Below are 24,709 nucleotides of genomic sequence, written 5' to 3'. Positions count from 1 at the left end.
CAGGTTTTCAGGTTTCAATTTGGTATTTACCAGTTGACAACAAATGGCTCTGTGAGTTGCTATGGTTTTTTAGGGTAATTCAGGGGTATTCCAATTTTCCAAAACCAAGATTTGATCAGACTGTCAATTTTAAGGTCAAAATTTGGTTCACTTTTATAAACTGAGCTTTTTTTTCCAGCACTAAAAGCTATGCCCAAAAGAAAGGCTCACATTGTAAGGAGAATCAGAAATACTTTTAGACATTATGAAATAATTGGATACAGCATTCGCTTTGTAAAAGGCTTTGTCTTTTTAGGAATAAGGGTAAATCAATTGAGGAAGTGATAGAGTATTTTTCATTTAATTGGGATTTACTCAGACTGCTGTGGCTGCATATTATGACATTTGTTTTGTACAGAGCTTCAGGAGACATTCATGGAAAATGTTTGCTCTTAAGTGCGGCTCAGTTCTACGCAGGTTACTAGGACTTACAGGCGGGAGAAAAAAATAAACATTCATCGACCAACGCTCATTTGAGAAAACACTAGGTCCTCTGTTTGTCCCAGCCGAGGAGAGATGGCTTGGCCCCGGCCCTCGTGTCTGCTCGAGTGAGTAAGTCACAGTGGGCATATTTGGAGCAGTGTGCAGTGTCACCCAGACTATCCTATTCAGAGAAATATCAACCTCTGTGCTGATGAAAAGAGAGTTCACAGACTGGGATACAAATGGGTAGATGTAAGACTTTCCTACCAGATTGAATTAAGAAATAGCTTTCTTTTACCCATTTCTAATCTAATAAAGAAAGAAAGAAGAGAGGTAAAACCTCTTTTAACCTCATTCAGTGACAAAAATAACCAGATGAGCTGTATGAATAGCATTCGAGTTAAAATACTGCATGCACCAAATACACAAAAAAACCAAAGAACTTTCCTCTGTACTGTAGGTATGAATCATTGAAAGTCTTGGGGTAAACAAGTCTCAGCTAACTGCATCACTAAGATTTTTCTCTAGGCAACGTGGAGTGGGAGTGAAAGTATTTTTCCCCATGTTCCATGTGATTTGATCTGACTGCAGCAGAAGTAGCATACATCATGCATCAATTGAGTCTAAAATAAACACTTGACTTTGTAATGCATGGCAATCAGAATCAAAGTATTAAGTAGCACAAAGATGAACACTTCCTGCAGTTTTGTACTGTATATTCATACAACCACTAATAGAAAAAGTGACTTGAAGGAGTCAGTGTTGGTGGTCTGGGTGCTGGCCAAATAACGCCACCTTGTCCCTGACTCATGTACGGGCCATATGTAGATTGCATAAACATTGATTTTCTGCTGCAGTAGCAACCTCTGAATCTGCCCGCTGAGCTACTGGAAACTTAATAGGTCTCACGTCTCTCTCATCACCAGGCCTAATAAGAATCAGGACGGGGCCTAGCTCTCCCAAAATACCTCATCCACCAGCCAGAAGAGCAGCAAAGGACTCTTTCCATAATCTCCAAACTCATCTGCAGTCAAGACTTTGAAAGTCTGTGCGTCTAATCATCACGTTTATTCTATTTTTAGCAGTGTCACGACTCTAAGGCAGCACTGGCGCAATCTGTTTATACTGAGAGTGTAATTTCCACACATAGCTAACATTACTGATTTGGTTAAATATGCTGGAAAGCGGTAGAGCTGGACTGAGGGGTTAGCTCATGAGAGAGATTGTATGGAGGGGTATAAACGGGGGAGGGGAAAATAAGAAGAGAGGTGGATAATAAGTTCCCATGAGATAAAACCTCTGTGCCTGAGGCTATGCTGACTGCCACACCTCCTCCTCCCACACCCAACTCCGTCTCTCACATATTAATGGAATGCAGTTAAAAGGCTTTGAGACACTCTTAGATCTGTCTGTACACCTGAACTGGTGTTTATGAAAAAGACTTGCTGGATGCCCCTGCGCCTTAGCTACGAGGTGGTCTTTGAAACCAAGAGTAATGATAGTTTTTTGAGTAGTTCATGCTGGGCTAATCTGTGCTTGACTAGCAAATCAATCGGAGGAGAATTATTTGATATAATCAGTCTACTCCTGTCCATGAGGCCAGACAGGTAGCTTGTTGTCTGGTACACTGTGGCTTAAACGGATTGTTTTATATAAAACGATTTATAATTTGGTCTATAAATTATCAGAATAAGGTGAAAGGGTCTTTATATTGCTTGTTTTGTTTGACAAGCAGTCTAAAATCAAAAGTATTCATCATGAAAACAAGCAAATGTTTGCACACAGGTCTTCATTTGATTAATCTGATATCAATTCATAAAATCGTGAGAGTGATCTTTTAATATTTTTGTCTTTTCCCGTGGATGTGTGAAGCATTAACCTGGTAGAACCCCATTAAAAAGGCAAAACAGTGCTACTAATGTTACCAACATGCAAACATTTAGGTGGGTGCTAGTAAAAAAAATTCTGGTCACTCATAACTCACTGTAGAGTTGCAGTGTGCATAGTTCATGTTAAAAATTATTAATTGGGTTAAATTCTTAATGCAAAAATGTATATTCTTAGTAAAACACCACGTTAGAGGGCTCCTTGTATAATTTACAGCATTAGATCTCTCAGAATGCCTTTCATATTCATGCAAAATTGGTAATGTAACGTGATGTAATGTGATGTCCCTAATCAAATTGATTATGAATCGACTTAAAATGGGACATTGTGAATCTGTATCAAATTGATGGATGAATTAGTGGCAATGCCCAGCCCAGGGATCTATTATATGCAGTCTGTGTGCATGCAAGCTTCCACCTTACTATTTTTACCAAGCTGTACACAAAACGTGTTCCCATTGTGTAAAATCTCCCTCAGGTGCATGCAGCCCACAGAAAGCACCTGCTCAGACACCCCCACTAATCTGTGCCTTTACCCAACTGTCACAACACAAATAATGGGGCTTTTAGCAGCAATATGAGTCATCTGCGTTGGCTTTTTGCCCGTTATTTCACTGTAGCTTGGATGTGATATATTGCTTTGCCCTGGACTGGGCCCAAGGTGCTCTGCAGTTTGAATCGATCACATGGTCCATTGTTTACTGTAGCTAACTGACCACTGCTGCAGGAGCATAATTTAAAATCCAAGCAGCCATTCTGATGCAGCCCTGCTAACACACCCATCTGAATGAAGCACAACGAGCATTGTTTATAATGTAAATATTAGATTCTGTTGTAATAACAAACCCTGTCTGTTAATAATTGATAATACAGCTTTCTTTGTGTTTTTGATCCCCAGCAGCTATGCGGTGGTCTGTGATGTATTTTTAATAACCGCATCGGGCGTCTGTAAACAAATTCACCACATGGCTGGAAGCAGACAGCCACAACAATATGGCCTCTTCATGGAGATGCTCGGTTCGTTCGGCCTGGGAGGGATGTGAAGGAAATTAAAAGCTTCATTGTTGACGGACCGTTGAGATTGCAGTTTTGTCGTTTTATCTATGCTGTTACTCAAACCAGACATGCAGCTGGTCCCGGTTGGTTTACCTGTGCTGTCTTCACAGTGCAGTGAGACAGTCCCGTCTCTCCCGATGCTCACATCCCCGGGTCCCTCGATCCTCCTCGGATAGTCGACGGCTGAGGCACCGGCACACTTGGAGCCTTTTCTCCGATGTTTCTGCGCTAAAGTCCGACCACACTGATAACAAACCGCCCATGCCTGCTCCTCGTTTATCGGCTGGCTGTACAGTTTCAGGATCTCTTCCAGGGAGACCTCCGCGGCTCCGTCGCTGCAGTCCATGTTCACGTCTCCGGTGTTCAAATCGGCTGCGAAATCCCGGAGAACGGTCGGCGAAGTCAACATCCCGTCGTCTGTTCCCGGTCGCTTGGCCATCCTCACCTCATTATACCCACATTACTTAAAGAAAAAACACGAAAGGGGTTATAATTGCTATATTGACACAGGGTCGGACGTTATAAGGTCTCAATCAGCTGTTATCTGTCCGGTGTGAACCAACGGCACCAACGGTTAACTGTGACCGTCAGCTAGCTGACAGCACGTTCCGCGTGGTCCAAACGCCCGCCGTTTAAGTGCACATTACGCGAACTGGAAAAAAGGCGGAAATTGTCATTTTGTAGTCCAAAGAGCTTCCGTCATCAGGTGTGTAGTCAAAAATACATTACAAAAACAACTTTTCCTAAAGGTTAAGATACATTATAATTCTTAAATGTGTTTGAATACTCGGGAAGTAGAGATGTTGTTTTTTAACAAAAACAAAATAGATAAATAGGGCCTATTGATATCATCTTGATTATACATCTAATATCATTAAGTGATTTTAAGGGTTAGGGTTATAAGATCATCTGGTTGCAGCTTCACTATCTATTACACAATATTTTTCTTTTTGTATGCTTTTGTCGTATGCTTTATGGTCAAGACTTCATCCCTACACTTCTATTTTGATTGTCTTTTAAATTTCTAGCACACATAGACAGAGGTAGGATGAATTTGACTGATACAAGTATTATTATTATTATTATTATTATTATTTAGTGTAGATATAATTATCATGAATTTCTTGGGCCATGATAATCGTGTAATGAAAATCTGATGCATCTGTGACAGCTGTAGTGGAAAGAAACTAACACAGGTACATTTAATTTGCTAAAACAGATATGGCCCTTTTCTCAAACGAATAAACCTAAATCAGTTTGATTGATGTTCTCCTGACTGTTCATTAAAAAAAAAGATGTATTAATATAACATGTTTTTAGTTATCTTATCAAAACATCTGTTGGATTCATATTCCCTGGAGAGCAAAAAAAAACATGATTTAAAGAAATAAATACATAAACTGAGATATCTGTTTTTGCAAATTAGTCCTGTACTCTGTCATCAAAGGTTGAGTTACTTGAGTAATTCTTTGAGTGATTGACAAAAACACGACTGGACATCTCACTTCTTTCTGGATTTCACAACTTAAAAGCAACAATTTTAATTCAAAGAAGAAAAATGCGATAGATCCAGCTTTTAAATGTTGTTTTCCATCACAAAAGTTGGCCTGTACAGATTTCAACATCTCAGCGAATCATCGAAAACCCTTGACAAGCCATAGTTATCACAAGCAGAAAATGTTCGATATGGGATTCATCAGAGACCACAGCTGGTCAACAGCGCCATCTGCTGGCCACAACTGAGGATCCATCCTGAATCACCTCCTGAATGTACTTCTTAGTGCAGTTTTCTATTTTTACATGTACCAAAAAGCAGAAAGTTTCATTTCAGACAGCTTGCTTTTGATCATGTTATGGCATAGATATTTTGCCACAAATGCTGAATCAATTTGAGATTGAATTAAACATGCAGATCATGTAAGCCACCCAAATGACCCATCATTACAACACATACTAACGGTAAATAATAACATCATATAACATAAAGAAGATGTAAGATAACACATAATACTGAACAAAACAAACTGTCAAAGTGAAAAGGAGCAGTTCATCTCATGATGAATTGTAGGCACATGCGGGTGTGTTTGTTTCTTTATCTTGCGAAGGCTGGAAAAGAAAGTCTTTAGCCTTTAAGCGTCAAACCTCCAAATCCGAGTTTCAGAACAGCACTTCAGGGTCTTTTAAATGAAAATCATTTACAGCATTGACTGAGGTTAAACAGTCTCATCATTGTATTTCATTCAAAACAAAAGGAATATACTTGCACACAGAACTGAAGCAAATTCTTGTAAGGAAGGCCCCACACAGAAAACATTTGATGTGCAGATTGTGATTATCATGTGCATACGGGACGGTCTGTTAAAATTGGCTTAACACAGTGACTCATTCCCTGACCGGCACCACAAGCATGGGAATAAAGCATGGTGGAGAGCATGAACACTGTTTGTGATCCACTCTTTGCTTCACTTCATGCATTTGCAATGGCACAACAAAGATGCAGCATCCCGAGATCTTTGGATGGAGACATTATGCAGGTGCTCAAGTTGTAAATCACTGAGATCGACAGCCAAGATCTCGCAAAGTCACTGGCAAACATCATCCACACACTTCTGTAAAACACCCTCCCATCTTCTGGTGGACTCTTCTAAGCTCCGGCCATCTTCCTCCCCACAGAGTCTTTTCTTCATCTTTCATCACACGCGTTCCCAGGTTCAGCGTCTCCACTGCTGTTGAGACTGACAGGCTGTCCATCCTTAGACAACGCGCTGGCCTCTTTTGATGCCCTCCTTTTAGACTCACGAGTGGTTTGCTGTGGAAACATGTAAGAGTTTTTGAATGTCATGTCATTTAAATGTCAGCACACTGGACAGACAGCGAGTGGGCAACGATAGCCAACTGAGACCTGAGTCACCGAAGCTTTGCCCATCAGTGGAAGGTTAAATAAATAAAAAACAACAATCTGTGTTCCTGTGTGGCTGAGAATTGAATTAGGTAGGTCAGAGGAATTGATTGTATGTATCTTTTTGAAATGCCAGATGAGTTTTGTGCAGAACTAAAAACATTTGCAACTCAGTTGAACTTTTACCCTCAGCAGACATTGGAGCTAACAAATGTAAACACAAACACTTCAAGCTCAAGACAACAGGCTTATCATTACAGATGTAGATCTGAAACACGGGGCGACTACACAAAGTATTTTGAATTTTCGCTGTAACATTGCAAGATAGGTAATTTGTCCTATGGTAGAGGTCTGCATTATCTGTACAGATTTTATGACTTTGGTGGTTTAGGGTTACTAACTAAGGTTAGTGGGCTTGAAACTCCCGTGTTCCGGAAGGTAAAATGACTGTTTTCGTCATAGAAGTCTGGTTGCTTTGCCAAGAGCACAGAACAGCTTCAATTCTCCCAACATTAACTTTAACAGGGCTCTGTGATGGCAATATAAAGCTGTGAAAATACTTTAAATATAGCATACACTTAAGCTGATACTGATTTTTTGGGTGGCTTAAATACATTCTGCTTCTGCCCCATCCACAGCAGTATATTGCTTAACTTCTGTGCCGCTACTCCTGCCTGCTTCTCCAAACTGGGGGCGTGCCTGCCGTTGTCTTATGTAGGTAATACTATGGATAAATACCTCATACAGCAACACTTCAATAAATCAAACTGCCTCTTTACTTGTCAGAAGGATTTTCAAAGGACAGGTACAGTATCCTACACAATGCTGCCTCTAGGTCTCCCATCCTATAATGTCACCTAGTGTGCAAAGACAGAGGTTATTGGTGATTGGTCGTTTTTAGCAGTGGGACCTGCTGATACCTTCTACCAGTGACACCTACATCAGTCAAGGAGCGTCTGGGTCTCCTCTGGTGGTTGGAGCCAGTGGATGTGAGGGCCTGCTTCCCACACTGGGTGCCTGTGTTCACCATCCTCTTCTCCCTCAGACTGGCCTCCAGAGCTTTACCTTCAGACAACAGTTAAGAGCCTATGTTATCATGTTAAAAAGGGCAATTGCTGTCCTGGCTTCTTTCATCAGTAAAACAATAGTAGAGATGCAAAACTGCCATGTCAGGGAGTTGACAGCTGGCATTTTTTTAGTGGTTAACGTAGCTTTCTTTGTATCATTTTCTCATGTGTGTGACTGTAATGTGGCCTACGTGCAACGAGGGATGTTGCAGTTAAAAGATAAAAACGGAGGCGGAGGCTCTTACTGTTTGGTACTGGTAGAGATGTCTCTACGTCCGTATTGGTAAGCCACGTCGATTCCGTTTCTCTGGTCCAGCTCTCATGATACCTCGGCTCGATGATCGCGTCCGCCCGACTCCCTCCACAACCCATCGGGAAAATCATCCACGGCAGGTGCAGCTGACACGGGCTAAACACGGCTCGTCTCACTACAGCCGCAGCATCCTCCTCGGATCTTCTACTGCAGCTCCATCCGTGTTTCCGCCTCCATCATCAGTCAGGGATGCAGCTGCTGCTGGTTGATGCTGCTCTCCACAGACAGACAGCTGACCAGCGTTAACACACACCGGAGCTACCTGCGTCATCCAGTTGCACCCAGGCTGACCGCTGATTGGCTGCGAGGGACATCAACTCCAGCTCGTGTCAGCGTCACTATCATGCAAATATACACCTGCACCAATCAAAATCACTCTAACACTTGCTGAGCATGTACAAGCCTATAGTTTATCACCTCATAGAATCAGATTTTCATGACACAATTATCTCCGAAAACGATTAACGATCTCTCTCTCTCTCTCTCTCTCTATGTATATATATAAATATATATATATATATATATATATATATATATATATATATATATATATATATATATATATATATATATATATATATATACCCTACCCCTTAAGTGCAGGGCAGGGGCACATTCAAAAACGGCAAAGATGATATTTAAGCATTCAAAACCTTTATTTTAGCTTCTTTACAAATCAAATTTAAGTATATTTGGAAGATACAAATACACTGGTTGAAACAATGAGACAGTTATTTTTGTACGACAATGATATTTCTCATTTTTGTGCACAATTACTTTTATTTTGAAAGTGCAGTACAGTGAGAATGATCTTTTTTATATAGATAATACAAGCTTTTATTGCACAATTAAACTATTATACAATGTACACATATTGGGGTCCTTTTGTGTACTATGAGATATTGTTTGAACAAAAAATAGGTCAGAATTGTTCCGTTGTCCATTGTTATAAATTGATCTTTTTATTATTAAGTTGACGCAGGGGCCACAGCAGGGGCCAATGAATTACTGTTATCTTTAAGTTTTTATTTTTCATTGTCATCAGCCCATTGGAATTTGTATTCAATTGTAAAAAAAAATGTGCAGCTAATATATGGCATTAAAAAAGTCAACTAAAATGTGCATCAGAGATTTCGAAACTTAAAAGTCTACAGCCAGGCGCCTTAACCTCTAAATTTTGTCAACTTCAAGTCGAGTTTTGAGTTTTTCAAGCTAGGCGAGCTTACGATTCCAAATTTCCTGAGATATTTCTTACAAAATCATATTAATAAATGCTCATAATGGGCTTTTAGTAATGTTGGTAGGCTAATTTAGACTGAGTAGATCGTTTTATCTTCATTGTAAGGCTCAAAATAAAGTTTGCGGCTCCATTCTGACATTTTTTCTATTCTTTTGGCCAACAATGGCTCTTTTGTTAGTAAAGGTTGCAGACCCCTGCTCTAATGTCACACAAGGTTGAGAAGGAATCAGAAGTAGGCTTAAATACATGAGAAAACTTTAATCACAGGAAGAGTTGTAATCTGTTTTGAACATGTCATGTTATGCAATAAACTGCCAAAACCTGAAAGGTATTAATAAAAGTCTTACTTTGTATACATATTCACAACATTATTATTTTATACATTTACATATACATCTTTTATCCTTGCATATCTCCAAGTGACAAGTTGTTATAATATTAAGACAGCATTTCAACAGTAAAATAAAAAGTCCTGGGAGAAAGTAGTGTTTTGTGTTAGTTTTCTTTGTGATCACAGTGTTGATATTGGCGGTCCGTTGTTTTTTATGTGTGTTTTCGTCTATTGGCAAATTAATTACTCTTAAAATATGAGTCCTAGGGATGTGGTTAGAGAGTCTGTAACCAAAACTGTACAAAAAAGCAAAGTGATTGCACTTAGTGAAGAGTGAAATGGCAAAATTGCTAAATTACAAGACTAATCAAATATTTATACTTACATACTATACTTTTTCAATAATCAATTCAATCTGTAGTTGTGAATATAAAGCTGTCAATAAAAAAAATGCTTTTCTCCAGATGCTACATTTACAGTCCATTGGAGCAGTATTCTTCATAAGATAGGGGGAAAAGAGGTTAACTAGCTCCATTACACCAGAATTTAAACCTTAAATTCAAATTTCCCTGATATAACCTTATTAATGAATTCCTTCTTAACATGCGTTTTCCAAATATTATTATTCTCTGGATTAAATCTGCAGCACAAATGTTCAAGCCTGACACTAAATATAAAATCAAATATTTTAATCTGTTCTGGTAAACTGTTTGCTTCCAACAGGTTTGCATAATATGTAAACTTAAGTCTAGATTTTTAAAGGTGCAGTAGAATTGATTTTCTACTGTTCTTATATATTCATATGGGACATATGGTTTAAATAAATATGAGAAGCTTTATAAACTTTATTCTGCAGTTAAGAAGTCCAGTGAGTCAAAGTCAATTGTATTTCACATAGAGTATTTATTTTTCACATTGATTTTAAATATATGGTGTAATTTTCAGTTATACTGACAATACAGTATTTGCACATAGACCCATTATGATTTCTCTCAAACTGCGAAATATACAGAAATTATAGGAGAGTACAATCAGCAAACATATTGCTTCTTTATACTGTAAAATGATCCGTCTCAGTAGTTCACAGGATTATAGCTTCAGTGGGGGGAACAATGGTCAACATCTACTTTGTAAACAGACATTCCTTACATGGAACTAAAAACACGTCACTTTCAAAAACAGAACAGACAAAAACCTTTTCACTGATTTTAGAGGCTTTAAATAAATACTATATTTAACATACAATTATTTCCCCCCTGTTTTCCCCACGTGTACCGTTTTTGTTGCTTTGAGTAAAGTAGGGGCATAAGGAAAAAAACAACAATAAAAATGCAGCATATTGATGGGGAATGTCTTGTTGGTGGGTGAAAACTGGGGAGCTATTTACTTTTACAGCGAGGTACAAAGAGGAAATGACAACAAAGAAGAAGGCCCATATTAGTCAAGTATATCAGAACACAAGTTCAACAACTTCATTACTATGGAGCCGGGAATGTACCAGGAACATGAGAGGGGAAAAAAAGATGGGAAGACAACAAAAAAACAGGTTGGAAATAAATTAAAGCTTGGGTATGTGAACATGTCACATCAAGAAAATATGCACACAGAGTGAGATGATGATGGTGAAGCATTTAGACTTTGAAGTCCAGCAGGTTGCAGTCGATCTTGTAGTAAACGTAGGGGTAGTACTCCTGCTGGCTCAAGTTCAGTCCTGGGATGTCCATAGAGGCCTGTAAGAGCAGCAGAGAAACATAATTACACTTTGAAGCCATATTTTAATTTTATTTTATAACAGCAAGTTCTCATGGGAGCTTTGACGGTGAAAGTTTAATGCAATTAGCTGCAGGTTGCAAATTTCATGAAACAAAGTTACATGTAACTTATATTCAACAACAGTTACATGAAGCAATTAAAAAGCAGCACAATTCCATAGTTTATTACACTACATTTTTCATCAGTCGTATTGTATTCTCACTAGATTATATGAAGTCGGAGATTTCATAATAACTATGTTTGCATCTTTGGATCATATTTCATATTGCATTCTCGCTGGATGATATCAAAGATGCTCAATAATCAAAGATGACTCATGATAAGCTGCATGATGATATGAAACGGTACACGCTTCCTGTCTCCAAAGAAGGCTGCGTCCCCAAGCACAATGTATTTTACTTTTTTTTTGCCATTATTTAGCATTACGAAAATGAGTTTGACCAATCATATTGATGGTAGCTGGCTATTTTGTTTGTGTAAGATATTTCATGGCATGCTAGAGTCAAATCTCTGCAGACTCAATCAATCAATCAATCAAACTTTATTTATATAGCGCTTTTCATACATATAATGCAACTCAAAGTGCTTTACAAAAGCCATCAGCCCGTCCAACTGACTCCACCTTCTAGTGTCCGCTCAGCTTGCTTGTAACTTCAAACAAATGGGGCTTTTCGATCAGAGCCAGTTCCCGGCCGGTGCCCGCCTACGAACGGTTCTTTGGTTTTCCCACCGCCAAAGAACTGGCTCCTGACCGGTAAAAACTGGTTCAACAGCGTTACCAATCTGTGCTGGTCTTGAACCGTGAACCGCTTACGTCAGGGGCTGGGTTATCAGACCAATAAGACCAATTTGGTGCCTTTGAGAGGGACCAACTAAAACATGTATCATTAATTTATTTGATTTGTTTAAGCGCAATGTGATTGATACAGAGAAGTAGCGTGCTAACATTAGCGGGCTAGCGTTAGCTTACAACAAAGTCCAACATTAACACCTTACGTTCAGTTGATAAGAATGTATTGATCTTTATTCTATTTGTTTTTCATTTGATTTTATTTATTTTAGTGTATTTTTTGCCTCTCTTTCTATATATCATTCAGTCTATGTGAAGTATTTAATTGCCTCTGCTGTCATGTATGTTCTCTGTTTTGTGTCTGTTTAAAAATGAATAAAACATTGGTTAAAAAAATAAATAAATAAATAAAAAAGAATGTATTGGACGTCCATAGTGATCAAGATGAGCAGCACAGATGTGTTGTAGAGATATGTAGTCTGCTGTTGTTATTATACTTGCCGAGAGGGCGGAGACATACAGACTGAACCAACTGCAGACTAGTAGTAACACCGGCTCCGAACCGGCACTGAAACTGCTTTGGTCGCAAAGGGGTTAAAGTGGGACAATAAAAAAAAACTAGTGGGAAAGCGGAAAAAAACAGCGAGTCAAGTTAAGTAGAGCTGTGCCATGCAGTGTAAATGTGGCATCGGTCTCTCCATCCTGAAGCAGCTACTTCATCTCAATCACTCTCAACAAGAAGTAATCTCAGTGCTCCTAAAAACACTTATCATAAATGTTAAAGAGCCGGACCTGCTGTCCTCCAATAACTTGCCACTTTGACTGTGAGAGTGTATGAAGGAGACTCACATCAATGATGGCAGCACTGCTGTCCAGGTGTTTGTACAGCTCGTACAGCACCTCTCTCAGCTTCTTCATGTTCTTCTTGTTGGGCTGAAGCAGCATGGCCTGGAAGTTCACCGGCAGCCCGTATCTATGAAACACAAAATGTCTGTCAGGCCTTCTTTCAACAAGAGGAAACAAATCTTACATTTAAAGTATGGATGGATGGATTGTCAAAGTATGGAAAGAGAAGCAGACTCATGAGCTTCACTGGTCTTCACTTGCTTACCTCAATACTGACTCCACAAACACACGCAGGGCTTTTATGTGAATCCACGCAATGAAGGCTTCGCTGAAATTCACTTTCAGCCATCGAACCAAAGGCCCCTGGTGGACAGAAAGAGTATTTCATTTTCTCCCCCCATAAAGATAAAATACCTGTTGTGTTCCCACTTTGGATGTTTGTATAAATAAAATAAAAATTCCTTTTGAATTACCAGTAAATTGTCAGTTTTTATAGTCATTTATATAAATGATCTCTGGATTTGAAGCTTTCATTTTCAGCTTTCTTTCAGCCATTATTTAAGAGAAGCTGCAGGGCTTTGTATGCTCAAATTAAACATTAAATAAGAAATAAACACTAACCAATAACAAATACTTGCAGCAAAATATCTAATTATCAACTAACAAATAAACCCAGTACCAATGATATTATAGTTAACCAAAAAATAAACAAAAGAATGAAAGCAAGATGTGAAAAATCATTTCAACATACTTACAAAACAAAAAGTACAAAAAGTACAAAAATTCAAACTAAATTAAAAAATACAGGAAATACCTAGTTTTAGGCATTGCTGCATTAGTTCACATGATTATGAGTCAACTGCCCTCACAAAGTGTTGTGTTTGTTTTGTAATACCTATTCTGAGCTTCACATGCCCCTGACAAAAAACACCAGAACTAATACTGAAACTGATAAAAAACTAAACTAAAACTCAACATTTTTAAACTAATAAAAACGAAAGTGAAATGAGCAAAACCCACTCTAGGAACTAAGTGAAACTGAAAAATTAAAAACAAACAAAAACCACTAATAAAATATACAAAACTATAACAACTCTGCCTGTTACATATTGAGCTTCATTAAGTCGTTCCTTCCTTCTCTATAATGTTTGTAAAAAGAAAACAGTCGTACAAACTGTTTCTTCTTGTCGGTGGACAAACGTGTCATCTCCTCTTTGTCTGCCTTCATCTCCTCCTCATTGTACTGGAAGTCACGCACTGTAAACCTGGGTCAGGACACACAGCACAGAGCGGGCAATCAGTTGTCACACACACACCCACACACACACTTAAGAGCACTCCTGTTAATGTGCCGCATACAAACAGACATGTAATACACTGAAATCCCTCAGTCATGCTAATTGGAGAGACTGATGAGTACCGACATCATTGTGTTTAAATTTATTATAGAACGTCTATTTTTAAAGCTTAACAAGCCAGTTCCTGTGATCACAAATAGGTATTGCACTTCAACAATGAGGTGTCATGACTGATATTTATCTGTGGTTAACTTCCTAAACATCATTCATGGAAAACAGAAAAAACAGAAACATAAGCTGCCCTTTAAAACAAAGATGTAATAAATGGATTAAGACTAAAACACAGCTCAAGTGGAACTCCCGGAAACAAAATTAATTTACTTGTTTTCCCTGGCCTTGTGCTTGAAGTCATCTATAGCCTTCCTGAAGAGAGTGACACTGAACAGACCGCTGTCATGGTCCTCAAACAGCAGCCTGCAGGACACAAGAGGACAGGAGGGGACACAGGACACATGAGAGTTTGACATACAATTTTACACAAATCATAAAAACATGAACCAACATCTATTTCTTAGGATAAATGTTTATTAAATGTTTAATGTAAATTAAGAAAAGATCTTATTCTTTTCTCTTCTTTTCTTCTTTAACATATAGCACTCCTTTAGCGATGACAGTTAGCTCTTGAAGTTATGTACTTACTTGATTCCTATGGTCTAAGTCTAGTACCATTAGGTTGAATGCACTTATTGTAAGTCGCTTTGGACAAAAGCGTCTGCTAAATGACATGTAATGTAAAGACATGGCTTTTCTGTCTAGTAGTGTGGACAAGGGTAGAGCAGAAGTCAGAAACACCTGACATTTGTTCGGGAAATTTGAAAAACTTTTTAAAAATAGATAGTTAACATTTATTTTGAGTTTTACAATGAAATATGGGAGAAAAAAAGAAAGAAAACGAAAGCAACTTCCCAAAAGGGCACTGACAACATCTGGAAAAACAACCAATAAGGAATATAAAAAATATAATAATATAAATGATGCAAATAGTGAAATAAATAAATAATAATAATAATAATAATAATAATAATAATAATGATAAAAAAGAGCAGCAACCCCATTAGTACAATATAAAAATATGTTTTATCATTTTTAAGACTTTAAAAAGTTTAAGACATCTTAATGCCACTTAAGGCCTCCATTTTTTTTTATTAATGAACTTAATGACTTTTAAGACTTTTTAAAAGTCGGAATTACCAAAGCATTCAATTTGTTCCAGGTTTGAATGCAGCTGTTGGCAATGTATTAACAAAGTAGAGCTTAGAAAAAAAAATCACAGAAAATTCTAACCGAGTTTGCATATAAATGAAACTAAATGCTGCAGCCATATTTTATTCTATGATCGGATTCGGCCAGAACTCACTGGAGCTAGGCAAGTCAGCCAAAAGCTTTATATCACTATACTACTGGTAAGTATTTCATGACCAAAATCCCCAACTATCCCTTTAAGGAAAACTTCCCCTGCCCTCACTACTCTAACATAAATGAGTTCATGCCCACATGATGCTCCCTATCTGTTCTGGAAATACAGGTTGCTAGGTTACCACACCGCATCCATCCAAAAGTCCAAACATAACCCCTTAAATCATCTGGCCTTGCGAGGAAAAGGTCAATTGCCTTGTCCAGGTCAACCAAACAATGTTTTCTATTTTAATATGAGTCAGAAGCTTTTTACTGGTCACACATGAAACATTGCTGATTCTAATCAGAGTTAACTGTAGAGGACACAAAGGGGACAAACTGAGAAAGCAAGGCAAGTTATCTGCTACAAAATGTTTTTTTTAACTTAGGAAAAAAAAAGATCTTAAAAGTCACATTGAGAACTTTCTTGAGAGAGGGACATATCTTGAAATAATGACTGAGCATAAAAAATGTGTCCTTTTGAGAAAGTTTATCATTATTTTGAAATATTAACTAATTACTTGATGAAAAGTTTCTCGTTGTATTGACTTATAGGATCCTTTTATCACAAGGATACATTTTCATTTCATTTTTTATTTTACTGGCATACATGGGCTTCCATATAAAAAGGGATAAAAACTACCGTCAATAGATGGCAACAACATAGAAAGTAGAACCGTTACAACTTTCTGTACAGTTTGTGGCAAACTGCTATGGCTGTTTGCTGGTAAACTGGTTGTGCTTACTTTGTGGAGCGTGGCACAACCATTTCTGCCAGGGTTTCATACTCCTTCTGCCACTCAGTATAACTTGTCCTGGTGAGGGTGGAAAGGGAAAGAAAACAGCAACAGATTTGATCAATGAAAATGAAAGCATTTTTTGAGGGATTTTATATGAAGTCTATAAATTTTTAAGAAAATCCTGCATAATAAACCTTTAAAAATGAATTAGTTATTTGTTTTATTTTGAAATTAAAATACATTATAACACTACTTATACACTATTTGAAATTTTAAAAACCCAAGATGTATTCAGTTCGGAGTATTGCTCTTGGACATCACATAATGTGTTTTTAAAAAATGATGAACTCCCCACTCAACTCGCATTATACCTTTAAATATGATATACCTGGGTGGTCCGTAGCGTAGTGGTTTACACAGGCGCCCCATGTATAGAGGCTACAGTCCTTGCTGCGGTGGAGCCGGGTTCGAATCCGGCCTAAGCTCCCTTTGCCGCATGTCCTCCCCTCTGTCACCCCCTTTCTATCTGTCTCTCACTTTCAATAAAGCATGTAAAAATGCAAAAAAATAATCTTTAAAAAAAAAAATATGATATACCTATAAATATTTTCTTGCAAAATAAAAATAAAAATCTATTTCATATCTACCCTGGATACATGGACATGACAACCTTTACCTCACCACATACTGAATACACAGTACGGATGTGAGTGTACTTACTTTGGGACGACCACCAGCATGGTGATGAGGTACTCTGAGTCCAGAACAAAGTCCTCTTTCTTCACTATGTCAGCCAAACTCCTGGTCAACAAGCTCCCCCTAAAGGACGACACACGCAGATCAGACACGCAGGCAACTTGAACTTTTCTAACAAAGACATTCAAACATTTTTGTACATGAAGTGTACAAAATTTAACCAAATCAATTTCATATGATTTATATATTTCAGTCCTTAGAGGTGGTACACAGCGGTGTGACATTATGCAAAAAGGTCAAAAGTTTTTGGAAGCTGCAGCAGAAAAAAAGGTGGGGCCTAAGAGAGGTCCATGTCTAAAATATACATTATTAAGGAAACAGTGTAAAGTGAGTTTTTACTCCACGGCTATGAAAAGAGAAGAATGAAACAGAAGAAAACAGAAGAGTGATTTCTGTGTTTTCGGCTAAGGATAATATTTGTAAAAATCATTCATTATTTTCCTACATTCTAATAAACTCTCATGAGCTTTAATATTACACATGGACTAATTTTAGCATCATTCTGTGATACAGGAAAATAAATTTGGCTGTGCTAGGACCTGGTAGAGCTGTGAAAATATCCTAAATAAAGCATACACTTGAACGGACACTGATACTTTTAGGTGTCTAAAATAGATTTTGCTGCAGCCCACGTCCACAGTAGTACAATGGTCAGCTTCCGTGTCAGTACTCCTGCCTGCTTCTCCAAACTGGGGGCGTGCTGAGCACCATCTACAGCAGGTAATACACTGACAACGGATAAATAAACCCCACTTCAAAGGATCCAAATTATCCTGTTAACTTACGCATTCTTCCTCTCCAGGTTCTGCAGGTTTCCCTTCAGGTTGTTGTAGGCTGAAGCTCTGGCCTTCAGGTCATTGTCTATCTGAGTCGCTTGCTGGAGAACAAGAAGCAGAGAATGATAGATTACTTCAGTGAGAACATTTCCTGCATCAAACAGACAGTAGAATACAGTACAATCTGTGTCGGATCTAGGGCTGCAAAGATTCAGTCAGTCCACACAAAAATAACTGCCAGTTATTTGGAAAATCCTTCACTTGTGAGAGTAATTTTTCATGCAATAATGGCAGAAAATGCTTTCAGCTTCTCAAATGTTAAACATTTTACTGCTTTTGCCTGGTTTATATCATATTAAACTGAATATCTTTGGGTTTTAGACTGACAAAACAAGACATTTAAAGACATCACCTTGGACTTTGGAAAACTGGGATGGACATTTTTCACTATTTTCTGACATTTCATTTAATAGATTAATCCAGATAATCTGCAGATTAACTGATACTGAAAATAATAGTTAGTTGCAACCGATAGTGGGCAAAATCAAACTTTGTCTATACATGATTGTTTATGATGTTGTTTGCTCCCTGTAGTTGTTTATTTTGTTGTACTCACAGCAAAAATTATGTAAATGCCAATTATACTGCCTGATTAAAATGAAAAACATATTACGATACATTACATTAAATATATAGAAAAACATGACAGTTAGGATAATAATTAAACATTATGTCTCCAGGTGAGCAGATTTTTACCTTGGAGACAATCTCAGAAATGTTTTTCAGCGACTGTTTGATTGGATACTTTGCCATGTCCCACTGAAATCTGGTGATGTAGGTGACCAAGTCCACTGCAGAGAGTAAAAACAAACAGTTAAAGTCAGCATTAATCACCTTCATTTCCAAAGGCTTTGTGCTGTGTAGTGATAGTATATCTAACTGGAACTACTGAAGAGAGAAGAGTCAATGTCCGGGCACCAGTCGGGTGATTAAGTTAACAGCCAGTACCTCCATTAGCCAGTAGGTTCTCCTGGACTTTGTCTCTGCTGTCCTCCAGGACATCGGCCATGTACTGAGCCACCTTCTTCACCACACTGAAACACAACACGCGGCGAGGAGAAGGGTCAGAGAACAGAGGGGTCACAAATAAACACAAGAGAGAACAGAAGACAACAAGAACAAAAAAAATGGCATTTGTACATCACAAAACTGAGCTCATAAGCTAAAAGGTCCTGACACACCAGGTCAACTGTCCATGCCAAACAGTATTGGCCAAACACCAAATTTTAACGTGAAACTGTTTATTTCAGTCTTTTTACCTGTTTAAATCACCAGATCCATTGTTTTAGAGTAGGAGACCTCTGCGAATAGTTAATTGCTGCACTAAGAACACTAAAGGAATCACTGCCCTGTCTTTGGTCATTGTTTTAATTGAGAGAGATTGAAATATTGCTAGTTTAAGCTAATCAGTTCAAGAAAAACGGAAGTGAGGAAAGCAAGTAAATGACAAGGGTTCTTATTTTTCCTTCCTCTGGTGTGATCTTTTCAGCGACATGGCCATCTGGAATGAAGCAGCTGAAAACTGAGCGGGAGTGGTGTGAAAATGATCGGCAAATGCTGCATTGTTTCATGAATGCATCATTAAGTGCATTTCCACTATAGTTGGATACCCGGAGTGAGGCAGGTCTCCCTCGCCAACACGCCCCTAATTTGAGCCATCCCAAGCAGCCGTTTGACCGGCTGTTTTTTGGCCCTGTTGAAGAGCTCGGACATTTTTCTCCCCTGAAGAACGCCTGGTTGCTGATTGGATAGAACGCTAAGTGGGATGTGACGTAGTACTCGACGCCATAACAACACACGCCATTTTTAAAAGCCGACGAAGTAGTGAGTAGTCACAACAATAATATTATTATCAAGAAGAAGAAAACAACGTTTGGCCCGTCTCCCTTGTTAAATCCGTCACGTATGTGACATCACGGTCGACAAAGCGATTATGCAACGATCAAAACCATACGTCAACTCCAGGGTTTGGTAAATCCTTCTTGGGCCTTTTTTTGTAATGGAGACACACATGGAGTGAGCGGCCATTTGAGAGGGCGTGGCCTGAGACTTTCCCAGCCGCCACTTTTTACCCTAATGGAAACGCACCTATTACAAAGGCTTTACAGTTCCATGTCTTCCAGTTTTCCCTTTTTGAATGATGAATGCAGACTACTGCCACGTGCTGGTGTGGAGTTAAATCCTCTTACGCAGATGAATAACATACAGGATGTACTAATTGCTTGTTGGCTTCCTCTGCTGTCTTTGCGGCATTTTCAAGTGCATCTTTTTGCTCAGACACAGATCATGTCAGCCTGATATGCCAGGGATTTAAGAAATCATTTGTAAAATCTTACCTTTCCACAAAAGTGTCGAGTTTAGCCAGTTCATCTGACAGACCCACCAAGACATCTAGTGTTCCAACCTGTTAGAGACAAAACACACGGAAATATGATTAAAAATCAGACCACTTCGGGGGTATAATCATTGAGTAGGGAATACACATCTGCTGTGTTTGACCTTGAGATCAGGAATGTTGAACTTGTTGTTAACAGAGAGGTTGTTGGTGCGTGTGGTGGCCACCATCAGCTTGTCCCAGGTCTGCTGGCACGTCTTCTCCCCCGGAGCGGAGATCAACCAGAATTCTGTCATGGCTGCTGGTGAGTAAAGGTTCGTCCACCTGAACTTTGATGTAAACAAGTCACTGCGGGTGAAGAGAGAGAGAATTAATATTAATAATAATATATCAAAAGAGCTCTGTCATCTTCCCTGACCTCCTTGAGAGGGAAGTAAAAAGAGAAGTCAGAATTATTGCTGCATCATTATGAGCATGGCAGATATTTCTTCAACATCTGTTGGTGTGCTGGTAAATTACTAATTTCAAAGATTTTTGCATCTACATAATGAAGTTCTTTAATTTCTTCAGGATTTTTAGCTGGGCTGGCCAAAAAAGTCATTTTTTATAGGTTAATTTGTCAGTAAAAGGATTTTACACATAACAGTATCACAACAAAGAATACATATCTTAAAGTTTGTCACTGTTTGACAATAAAGTGTACAAAAAAAGAAAAAAAGAATACATTTCTATCACAGCATGACGTGGAAGATGACAATAATATGTTGTACAGTGTGATGAGGGATTATATAATATATATTCCACTCATATATTTATACATTTTATATCATCTTGATTAAGATATATATCATGATATGGCTCCTAGTAATTCAAATCATCTATATAAAAAAAAAACACATGGTAAAGCCTATTTTTGTATATTCCCTCTACATTCCAACTACATAAAAGGATCAAGACTTAAACCTTCATCTGATTATAAATAAATATAAATATTGCCACTGCTTTTGCAACAATGCAATATAAATTATATGGAAAAATATATACGAAAGACATTTCTATGTTGTTTTGACAAAATATATCATATTATCACCCAGTCTTAATCTTTGGTTATAAAAAGTATATATAAAAAAGTCATTTGTAACCCTCCAATTTTATAGTAGTTATACTTTAATTAAGCTTTTTTATTTTACACTCCTTAATACTTCCATTCCACTACATTCCAGACGAAGACATTGTACTTTTTACTCCACCACACTTGACATTTGTTCCTGGATTTTTCGGATGTTGAGATTTTAAAGAAGAACGCAGACAAAACAAAAAATCCCTTGGTGCACATTAAACTACCAAACTGTATAAACAGTAGTTAATGTGCAACGACACTGAAACGCTGCTTACATGATAATTCATCAATAATAATAGTCATTAGGGCTGGGCGTTATGGACCAAAAGTCATATCCCGATATATTTAGGCTGAATATCGATATACGATATATATCCCGATATTTTTTTAATCGCAAAGTGAGAGCAAATGTTCAGTCAAAGCCAAATATGACATGTCACAAGTAGTTTTATTAAAGCCCTTATTTAAGTGAACATAAATACTGTATAACAACAGGAGTACCTTTTTTAAAATCAAAGCTCCGTAAAGTGCACATTTAAATAAATAAAAATCTTAAATAAAAATAGCCTATGAAATAAAATAGGCCAATCTTTTTCTGAAATAAATATATTTATATGAGAAAAGAATAACGAACATTACAAAAGAATTAAATATGACAAACCCTAGTAAGGGCAGCATTTTTATACAAAGCACATTGCCTGGAGCAAGGATCACAGCGCAAATTTTGAACTTTATCAATATATACGGTCTAATTCCATATCACATTGGAAAATATATCGATATATATCAATATCGGCCAGCCCTAATAGTCATGATACTATAATTCTCATAATGAGTACTTGCAATTTTAATATTAAAGTGTATATTATTGATAGTACTTTAGTTCCTTTACTTAAAATTTTGAATGCATAAATGAATTTTCACTTGCCATTACTGCCTTAAATACAGGATAGGAGTACTTTTCCCTCACTGTATAGGGGAGAGATATGTATAAGTATCCCTGCATGAATCAGAGTCATATTATACAACTATTTCTTCCTCTTTTGACTTCTATTCTGTTTCTGATTTATCCACTTCCTCACATGCTCCCATGGTTGCAATATGTTCCCTGCACAGACACTGGGTGATTGCATCAAAGCACAGTGGAGGCAGGCAGACAGACAGACAGACACGTCTGCTGATTGACTGTCATATGATCAGGTTGTGCTGCAGAGGACATTGTAAATACTGATCCTCCTCTTAATTAAACACCAACAACAACACATGACTTCCAGCAGCTGCCATTTTGGTTTCATTTCATGGTAAATTATCAAGAAAAATCACTGTTTTACAAGCGAAATATCCCCAGTAAATATGAGGTTATATATTCAGTGTTAGCTTGCTGCTGGCACGAGCTTGTTTGCATCGCAGTCTCGCGCTGTCACGACGTCATTAATCGGTGTGGTTCCGTACTTACCGGTGTGTCCGCTGGCTTCAGTGTTTGGTCCACACGGTGTTTTTCAGTTCAGCAGTTGCTGCCCGTACATAGCGCAGATATTAACGGGTATTTTCTTTTACTCAAAGGTGCTTCAACACAGCATCACAGTCAGTCAGCTGATCAGGGCAGGTTACTGTGCGCATGCGTATACGCTGCGGCGCACTGTGTTGCCTTCACGTGACCCACAAGTCGGAGAGGTTCAGTGTCTGAATATAAAGTCAGAAGTAACACGACGGGGATTTTGCCCCAGTCTTTACATTTTTAGATATGGGTTTAATATTTTTAACGTAAGACCAATTATGATGCCTGTACATATATAATGTAAATAGATTTTAATAAGACAGTGTTTTATGAACTATCTCGGGATCCATTTTCCACAGTTTGCTATGTATTTCAATTTTGTTACAGAGCTCCGTGCACGATCCGTGAATGGTGCATTTTCAGCATTTTCAGAGGTTGCTATGTTTGCTGCTTTTAAAGCATCCATCATTTCTTTTACAATGGTGCGTTTTATCACTGCCACAAGTATCTTCCTGTAGGTTCCTGTTAGTTTCACGACTAAAAGTACTTTCACTTTTCTATACTTTAGGTACATTTTGATGCTGATACTTTGGTACACACAGGGACAAAGACCTTATTTTTTGGAGAAATGTCCTGTGGTCTGACAAAACTGTAATCTGGCTGTTTTATGTTTCTTTTGGAGTAATGGCTTCTTCCTGGCAGAATTGCCTTTCAGCCCATGTCTCAGTACTTGTTTCACTGTGGATAATGACACACTCTTACCAGCTTCAGCCAGCATCTTCACAAGGTCTTTTGCTTCTGTTCTTGGGTTGATATGCACATTTTGGACCAAAGCACGTTCATCTCTAGGACACAGAGTCCGTCTCCTTCCTGAGCGGTATGATGGCTGGACATTCCCATGGTGTTTATACTTGGGTATAATTATTTGAACAGATGAATGTGGCACCTTTAGGCATCTGGAAATTGCACCCAAGGATGAACCAGACTTGTGCAAGTCCACAATTCTCTTCCTGATATCTTGGCTGATTTCTTTTGTCTTTGCCATGATGTTACACAAAGAAGCATCCACAGGTGTGTCTCAAATTAACTCTAATGTTGTCAGAAGCTTCCAAAGACATGACAGCATCATCTGGGCTTTCCCAAATAGTTTCAAGGCATAATAATGTTAGTGTATGTAAACTTCTGACTTTGAAGAAAGTAATAAAAAATTGTCTTAAAACATCCTTCTCTCATTATTCTGGCATTTAGCAAATAGAAATAATTTTGGTAATCCTAACGGACCTAAAACAGGAAAAATGATTGTCTGATTTCATGTCAGACAGTGAGAAAAAAAGCATATGTGTCTTTTTATATAGTGTATGTAAACTTCTGGTTTCAACTGTATGTTGCACACATACTTGGCAAAAAAATATTTTTAATCTGGTTCTGATAATATTGTATTGATAATATGCCTAAAAATATAGGCCTACATCATATGGGGAAAACATGATAGATGCTGCTTTCATTGTTTTTAAGCTATAACAAAAAAAATAAATGTTGAGTATGAGTCATTTTCACTCTTTCCACCCCCAAAGAAAAGCCGAATTTGCCAAAATTGTCCAATGTTACTTTTAACTTACATGGCATAGGTAGTAGAGGAATTTGGTGTAAATAGTGATACTAATCTTTAAAACTATTACTATTATTACTATTTTTGTTATTATATGCTGGAGTGGAGTGTACAGCATGAATGTTAAGATGATTTATCTGCTGAATTTAAATCCATGCCATAATAATCTGGGCTGATTTCTTCAGGGAATAGAACAATAGTAGTAGCAGTAGTAGTAGCATCAAATAACTTGTCACAGCAGTGTTATTGCAGACCTAAAGATGGCAGTATTCCCCCAGTAACATAACCTTTGCTCCATAGATATGCAGGTCAAGTCAGAGGGACTGAAGGGGGATTATACAAAGGTGAAGATATTTTAAAAAAACCTTAAAGTTTCATGGCTTTTTGTGAAAACAATCT

At 37.9% G+C, this 24,709-nt stretch overlaps 3 protein-coding genes across 5 annotated transcripts in view; all 3 read right to left on the bottom strand.

The window, feature by feature from the left end:
* spire1a (spire-type actin nucleation factor 1a) overlaps nucleotides 1-4,077 on the bottom strand; it is a 33,293-nt gene extending 29,216 nt beyond the window's left edge. For all 3 annotated transcript variants that reach the window (XM_059350015.1, XM_059350016.1, XM_059350018.1), the window contains exon 1: nucleotides 3,498-4,077. In XM_059350015.1, coding sequence (XP_059205998.1) covers nucleotides 3,498-3,843 — 346 coding nt within the window. In that variant the 5' untranslated portion in view covers nucleotides 3,844-4,077. The remainder of the gene's footprint in view (nucleotides 1-3,497) is intronic.
* A 927-nt stretch (nucleotides 4,078-5,004) lies between these two features.
* Nucleotides 5,005-7,929, bottom strand: si:ch211-215i13.3 (brain and acute leukemia cytoplasmic protein). Its single transcript, XM_059350221.1, has 3 exons — nucleotides 7,616-7,929; nucleotides 7,244-7,368; nucleotides 5,005-6,213 (listed from the first exon to the last, which is right to left on the bottom strand). The coding sequence occupies exons 1-3, from the start codon at nucleotides 7,752-7,754 to the stop codon at nucleotides 6,088-6,090; spliced, it is 390 nt and encodes a 129-aa protein (XP_059206204.1). The 5' UTR covers nucleotides 7,755-7,929; the 3' UTR covers nucleotides 5,005-6,087.
* A 2,208-nt stretch (nucleotides 7,930-10,137) lies between these two features.
* atp6v1c1b (ATPase H+ transporting V1 subunit C1b) lies at nucleotides 10,138-22,825 on the bottom strand. The gene is made up of 13 exons (XM_059350646.1): nucleotides 22,660-22,825; nucleotides 20,248-20,431; nucleotides 20,085-20,152; nucleotides 18,697-18,782; nucleotides 18,445-18,539; nucleotides 17,698-17,789; nucleotides 16,877-16,975; nucleotides 16,163-16,231; nucleotides 14,343-14,435; nucleotides 13,835-13,928; nucleotides 12,929-13,026; nucleotides 12,667-12,790; nucleotides 10,138-10,984 (listed from the first exon to the last, which is right to left on the bottom strand). The coding sequence occupies exons 2-13, from the start codon at nucleotides 20,377-20,379 to the stop codon at nucleotides 10,886-10,888; spliced, it is 1,149 nt and encodes a 382-aa protein (XP_059206629.1). The 5' UTR covers nucleotides 20,380-20,431; nucleotides 22,660-22,825; the 3' UTR covers nucleotides 10,138-10,885.
* Nucleotides 22,826-24,709: the final 1,884 nt, after the last annotated feature.

The sequence above is a fragment of the Centropristis striata genome, chromosome 14 (assembly GCF_030273125.1).
Source record: "Centropristis striata isolate RG_2023a ecotype Rhode Island chromosome 14, C.striata_1.0, whole genome shotgun sequence".
NCBI classification, from domain to species: domain Eukaryota; kingdom Metazoa; phylum Chordata; class Actinopteri; order Perciformes; family Serranidae; genus Centropristis; species Centropristis striata.
Note: the sequence above shows the minus strand (reverse complement) of the source record. Positions and strands in the feature narration are given on the sequence as shown.

Coding starts and splice junctions, on each gene's coding strand:
- si:ch211-215i13.3 (XM_059350221.1), bottom strand. CDS start 7,754: ATGATTTTCCCGATGGGTTGTGGAGGGAGTCGGGCGGACGCGATCATC. Junction 7,369..7,615: donor ATCTCTACCAGTACCAAACA/GTAAGAGCCTCC, acceptor TGTTGTCTGAAG/GTAAAGCTCTGGAGGCCAGT. Junction 6,214..7,243: donor CCAGACGCTCCTTGACTGAT/GTAGGTGTCACT, acceptor ATGTTTCCACAG/CAAACCACTCGTGAGTCTAA.
- atp6v1c1b (XM_059350646.1), bottom strand. CDS start 20,379: ATGACAGAATTCTGGTTGATCTCCGCTCCGGGGGAGAAGACGTGCCAG. Junction 18,540..18,696: donor GAACCTACTGGCTAATGGAG/GTACTGGCTGTT, acceptor TACTCTCTGCAG/TGGACTTGGTCACCTACATC. Junction 17,790..18,444: donor TTTCTGAGATTGTCTCCAAG/GTAAAAATCTGC, acceptor CTTGTTCTCCAG/CAAGCGACTCAGATAGACAA.